At 41.9% G+C, this 6,189-nt stretch overlaps 1 protein-coding gene across 1 annotated transcript; it reads right to left on the bottom strand.

Moving 5' to 3' along the window:
- LOC104245282 (serine/threonine-protein kinase 54-like) lies at window positions 1–1,087 on the bottom strand. The gene has a single exon (XM_009800872.2). The coding sequence runs from the start codon at window positions 1,085–1,087 to the stop codon at window positions 26–28; it is 1,062 nt and encodes a 353-aa protein (XP_009799174.2). The 3' UTR covers window positions 1–25.
- Between the last annotated feature and the right edge of the window lie 5,102 nt (window positions 1,088–6,189).

Below are 6,189 nucleotides of genomic sequence, written 5' to 3'. Positions count from 1 at the left end.
CAAGACAAAACCAATATATTGTACATTATAACCCTTTTCGTCCTATCAAGCAAAAACAACCCTGAAACTGATTTTCTGTAGCTAATTCAGATGTGTCAATTGCTTCCAACATCATAACCACCTCATGCATCTCTGGTCTCCTTTTAGGGTTTGCATCCCAACATTTCTTCATTATATCAGCCAAAACACTTGGACAAGAGTTTGGTATTTCAGGCCTTCGACCTTTGTAAATATCAGGAGAAGTTTTAGAAAGGGGAATTTGTTCAGGATATGGCATTGAACAACTGTATATTTCCCACAAACAAATTCCAAAACTATAAACATCACATTTATGATCATATGGCAAACAAGCAAGAACCTCAGGAGCCATATATCCCATTGTGCCATTTTGGCCTGTCATATCAATAGGACAAGAAGCCACTACTCTAGAAACTCCAAAGTCTATTATTTTCACTCTTCCTTCATTGTCAAGAAGTAAATTCTCAGTCTTCACATCTCTATGAACAATTTTTTGTGAGTGAAGATAACTCAACCCTTTTGCAACATCTAACGCTAGTTTAATTACAGTATGTAACGGTAACTTCTTGATGTGGTTTTTAATGAGGTAGGATTTGAGTGTGCCTCTAGGAAAAAATTCTACCACAATGCAATATCCATCTTTCGTAGGACGACGACGATGTTGGCTATTTTCAGATTTGAGTTTAATTTCAGGCACTTTGTTTTTCGAAGCTCCGATTAACTTAGCAATATTTGGGTGACTTAGGTTGTACCATATAGAAACTTCTTGTGTAAAAGCCTTTGTTACTATAGCTCTTCTATCTTCATCTCTCAAATCAAGTATTTTAACTGCGACTTCTTTTCCATTGTAACCTCCTTTGTAAACTGATCCATATGCCCCTTGACCAATAAGATTCTTGACCTTAATTCTTTGGCAGTCCAATTCCCATTCTTCTTTCTTGATTACTTGTACTTTTGGTTCTTCACTTTCACAGCACTTGTGATTGTTAAATACTCGATCTAAATGTCTTTCAAGCTGCTCGTCCATTCTTCTCAAATCAATCTCTGCTCTAATTCTTGTTTCTGCCATCTTTGAACACAAAATGGTATAACCAAATAATTGTTTGGTTGAAGAACAGAAAGAAGAAAACCTTTCTAGGGTTTTTATGTTATTTGGAGTTATAATAATATGAAACATATTTTGACTAGAAATAGAAAATCCTAATTAAACATGAATCAAATAACTTGGAGATATCAAATCCTAAAGAGTTTTGGTTTCCTACTACAACTTTGAATTAGTTTTTCAAAACGTAATTTATATATGGAATTAGAACAAAACCTAATTTAACAACACGGACAAGAAGGTTGTTGGAATTTAAACTCATAACACTATTTACTTATGATCTTTTATCATTAAACTATTTCCTAATTGGAAACTAGCGGTAGTAATTATTAGTAGGATCCAAGTTGATAGACACACCCCAATTCGACCATGGAAATATCCGCCAATAATATTATTGACTAGATTCAGCAAAATTTTGAACAAAGATGAAATCTTCCACTAATGAAGGAATGGATTTTTATATATTTTCCATTTTCGATTAAACATATTATATCGTGATAATGTTGTTTATCCTAAAATCGGATAACAATTGAATTAATACGCGGTTTTAAGGATACGTGATATAACTTGGTACAAATTAAGAAGAATAAATTAATATTAAAATTGACGATAAAAGAATAAATGAAAACCATACAGATTGAATAGCCTTGACTCTCGAGTTCAGTCACCCTTGAAACTGACTTATGAACAGAGCAACAAGATAATAAAAGCTAGAAAATGACAGTATATTGCTTTGTATTGTGTGAATATGATGTGTTTTACAAATGATCAGACCCCATTTATATAGTAGGGGAGTCCTACTCTTGATACAAGGTAAGAAATCTCATGATTAGCTAATTAATCGGCCTCTTCTTGATACGTGCCGGGATTTTTGCCGTGATCCTTGCCCGATTGCGGATATCTCGACTTTCTGTTATCTGGCTCGGTAAGCTTCCCTCGATCTTGCTCGATCTTTATCTTGCTTGGTCTTGATCTTGGCCGATCTCGATCTTGATCGATCTCTGGGTCACGAGCTCGGCGATCTAACTTTGCACCATGGTTCAATATAACACGAGGTTTATCCTCGACCTATCATATCCCAGTCTCGATTAGTCATACAAAGGGCAAGCCCGATTTTGACCGTATATAGATAGTCCCCACATTTCTCGGAGAGAAGATGATGAGAAATTATATGAACTTCCAAGCTCCGTCACGATGGGCCATAACACAAGTGACGAACGTCACTGACACACCCGATCATGACGTAAGTAACAACTCGAAATGTCACGTCGGTCCAGTTACCAAAGCATTAAATTCATGTTAGTTGCTGGTCGGCCACCATGAGTTATGAACCGTCACCGGCAAGCTATAAGTACTCCAGCCCTCCTCTATTCAAACTTTACGTTCAAAGCTTCTCCCATTCTTGCTTCTCTTCAAAAATCTCATTGCTTTGCAATTCTTGCACCCAAATTTCTTAAACTTTTTTAGCAAACCGCATACCATCCTAATTCCCTTTTCTTCTGCTCTACAATGGAAAAAACTTCTAAAACTGTACCGCAAAAGGAAGCCCCTCTTTATCACGGCCTGTTGACGACGGAGCTATGGCAGAATATCCCATTGAGGATTTCATTCCGGCAGGGTGCCCTACTATTGCCGATTTCAAGATTGAAAAAACCTCCTCAGTACTGGGTCGATGAGAACCGATCTCGAGGTACATATGCACAATTACTGATGATCTCCTTACCAAGGTTAAGGAGGATTGCAACTGGGGAAATAAGCATGTGGTGGTACCTTCGCCCGAGGAATCGATCACTACTCGCGTGGAGGGTTTTCTAAGTGTTTACACTTACCCCTTCATGTTGGGTCCCTTACACCCGATCATCGTCGCCTTCTGCAAGAGGTACAACGTGACCCTCGGCCAGATCCATCCTTTCTTCTGGAGAATAGTGATTCTCCTTTGATTTTTTGTAAGCAAAATCGAGGGATGTCACTTCACCCTCGATCACTTTATGCGCCTTTACAGTCCCCGACTCTATCGAGGAGGGCTGATCAAGCTTGATCGTTAGGCCAGCAAGGCCATGTTCTCGAGTATAAACGAGGCTCGGGACCAAGGTTGGATAGGCCGATTTGTTCAAATAAAGTCTTCGGACCTGATCCCCGCTGAAGACATGCCATTTCCTAAGAAATGGAACACAAATCGTAAGTAGTACTTCGCCTTGAATGTTTAATCTTGTTATTCGTCCCTTTATATTCTTCCTTATCGATGCTCTTGGTGTTCCAGCTGTGGCCCAGGTACGGGACGTAGTTCCCGAACTCAAGCAATGGGTCGAGGGCCTGGTATCACAAAGATCATACTCCGAGCGTTCTTGGATAGAGTTATAGAAGGGCCGATGGGAGGCCCGCAATCACAGTAAGTTTCTTTCGTAGAACTGTTATCGTTCGGGCTTCTTCTCGAGCTTACTCATCTTTTTGCCTTTGTAGGCCTCGAAAAGGGTGCTGCAGTGAGGCCCCCATCTGGTGACGAAGAAGTCCTTCCTCAACCACCTACTCTGAAGCAGGCCAAAGAGAAGAAAAGGTAAAGGGCTCCGAGTTCCCCAAACTCGAAAAAGAAGAAACCGATAAAAAGGTCACGCAAGCCCACGAGAAGCATCGACATTCTATCCTCGAACTCAGTCCATCGACTAAGGGATGAGTCCGAAGAGGAAGAAGGGGAAGATAAATCCAAGCTGGTGGCCCAAGTGTAGGCTGGTGTCACGATACAAAAAGTTCTCGAACCAGCAGGTGCTAAAGTTGAACCATCCCAACACGATGAGGTCAGTGAGAGAGCTCCGGCTGAAGCTTCCGAGTCAGAAGGAGTTGAGGCCATTATGCCCCAAGCTAGGGGGTCGAGAGAGATTCCGGGGGCGATGTGTTTCGAGTAGCAGAAAATGCCCCCGATAGACGAGCTTGGAGCGATTGACATCAGTGGGTCCTCTCAAATTTTGGATGACTTGATTCGTGAGGCTGGTATGTTAGAAAGTCATTCTTACGAGGGGCCTCAGGGGGAACCGATATCCATGGCTTCTTGAATGAATTCAATTCCGCAGCTTCGGGAGAGGTTACTGGGCTTGGTGACCTGCCGGTGCCAAGGAAGGTACCGTCATCGTGTGTCACTAGGTCTTCGTCGAGCTCGAGACTGGTGGATCAATTACCTGCCCCAAGTGTTAACCCCGACCGCAGGCAGTCGATAACTTTTTCTGTCTCGGAGGATGCCTAGGTTTTTTCTGCCCCCATGGGGGTTGCTAGCTACCTTAGATGCTTGGTGACCGAGGAAGACTATGACATGATGAATGCGATGGGAGTGCCTTGTCTATTTAATGAGGCCCGACACGCCCTGAATCGGGTAATTTCGAGGGTTACTCCATTATTTATTTTAACTTGAAGTTGTAAATAATCCTAACATCTTTGTTCGTGTTTGTAGGCTTCGATATTGCATCATGAGGCTTTCCTCCGATACCGGGAGGAATTAACTCACCATGAGGCCGATGTTCAAGACCTCATTGGGAAAAATGACACCTACAATCTTCTCAATGAGAAACTTCAGGCCGATTTAGTAACGGCTCGGGATGAGCATGCCGAGATGGCCGAGCAGGTATTTTGAGTGCTTCATGATAGCAAAGATGAATCGAATATAGTGACTAATGATCCGATCCTGCAGGTTTGGCAAAGGCTTGAACAGATCGGGGAGCTTCATGAACAGGAAAATACAATTCAAGTTGAGGCTGAGGAGCTCAAGAAAAATATGGACACCTTAGCCTCGAAAAGAGAAGCTGCCCAAGCACAACTAGAGTCGACTGAGATCCAGCTCCGAGCTGCAAGAGAGAAGGCCTCGGTGCAGGTCAAGAAAATCGAGGAGCTTCAGTCCCAATTGGACTTGGCTATTTCTGATAAGGAAAACTTGACCAATGAACTCGAGGTGGCCAAATTTTAGGTGGTCGTGGCCTACCAAAGCCGATGCTAAAGTGGCCACATTCAATGTCAACGTCGAGGCCATCCAGCCATAGGCCAAAATCATGGTGGATCATGCAAAGTGGAAAGATCGAAAGGAAAACCTCGAGGGAGTCCATGCACAGGGCGTCAATATATTGGTTGAACTCAAGAACGCCAAAGTAGAAGAAGCCAGGGCACGGAAGCTGGCCTTTACTGAAGAAGACTCAGAGAGTTTAAGTGAGTATGAAGGCGGGGAAGATCCCGAGGGCAAAGATGCTGCCTCTGATGAAGACCAGGCCACTTAGGCCTTTACATTTTTTTGTTGATTTCTTTTGCATCTTTTCGAGGCCTTTCCGGCCGTTGTAAATTTTTGAATTAAGCCATTTTGGCCTCTAGACTATTGGGTAAATATATACAAGGCTTTCTTTTCCCTTTTGGATTTTGAATTTTTCCATTGCTTTATTACTTGTATTCACAAAGGTCGAAATGTCTTAGCATAAAACAGCTTAGGTTGTGTAAGTTCAAACAACCTTGCCTTTACATTATTTTTATTTTTGAGTCATCTTAGAGGTTCGGTGTTACTGGGAACCTTCTTCCAAAGTAAGTAGCTCAGACTATAGTTTGTCGATGGTAGCCTTTAAAACCGGTTATGAAAATTTTGAAGGCCTATTTTTTGTTACGGTTCTCGGACATCCCCTAGCCGTGATATCGCGGTCGTAGCCTTTTAATTCGAGCGTAGCCCAGTGAGCCTACTTTCCCCAGTTATCCAGGCTTGCCTAAGATAACAATCCCCAAGTGGTTATGGCCGTGGCCTTTAAAATTCGGGGGTTGCCTATAATGTCTTATGCCCCTGATGATTAATAGTCGATTTATTAGAGATTGTTTTTCGGACGGCAGTCCTTGAGTGTGGGAGTGATCATCTAAACTCTAGTTATAATCGGCCCTTAAGCTCTTTTCCTTAAGAGATCGAAAGTATGAAATTGTAAAGTGGAAATTTTTTCTAAGACATAAGATAATTGCAAGGAAAGTACTCCTCTTTATTCTTGTGAAAAATAGTTACACATGCGTACATGTTTTATGCCAGGGCTCGAGCAACCTATGTGGGCATGGTTTGTTCGACC

This window comes from Nicotiana sylvestris, chromosome 7, assembly GCF_000393655.2.
Source record: "Nicotiana sylvestris chromosome 7, ASM39365v2, whole genome shotgun sequence".
Lineage (NCBI taxonomy): Eukaryota > Viridiplantae > Streptophyta > Magnoliopsida > Solanales > Solanaceae > Nicotiana > Nicotiana sylvestris.
This window is presented reverse-complemented; position numbering and strand designations above follow the sequence as displayed.

Bases quoted from the DNA above. Each gene is read 5' to 3' on its own strand.
- LOC104245282 (XM_009800872.2), bottom strand. From the start codon at position 1,087: ATGGCAGAAACAAGAATTAGAGCAGAGATTGATTTGAGAAGAATGGAC.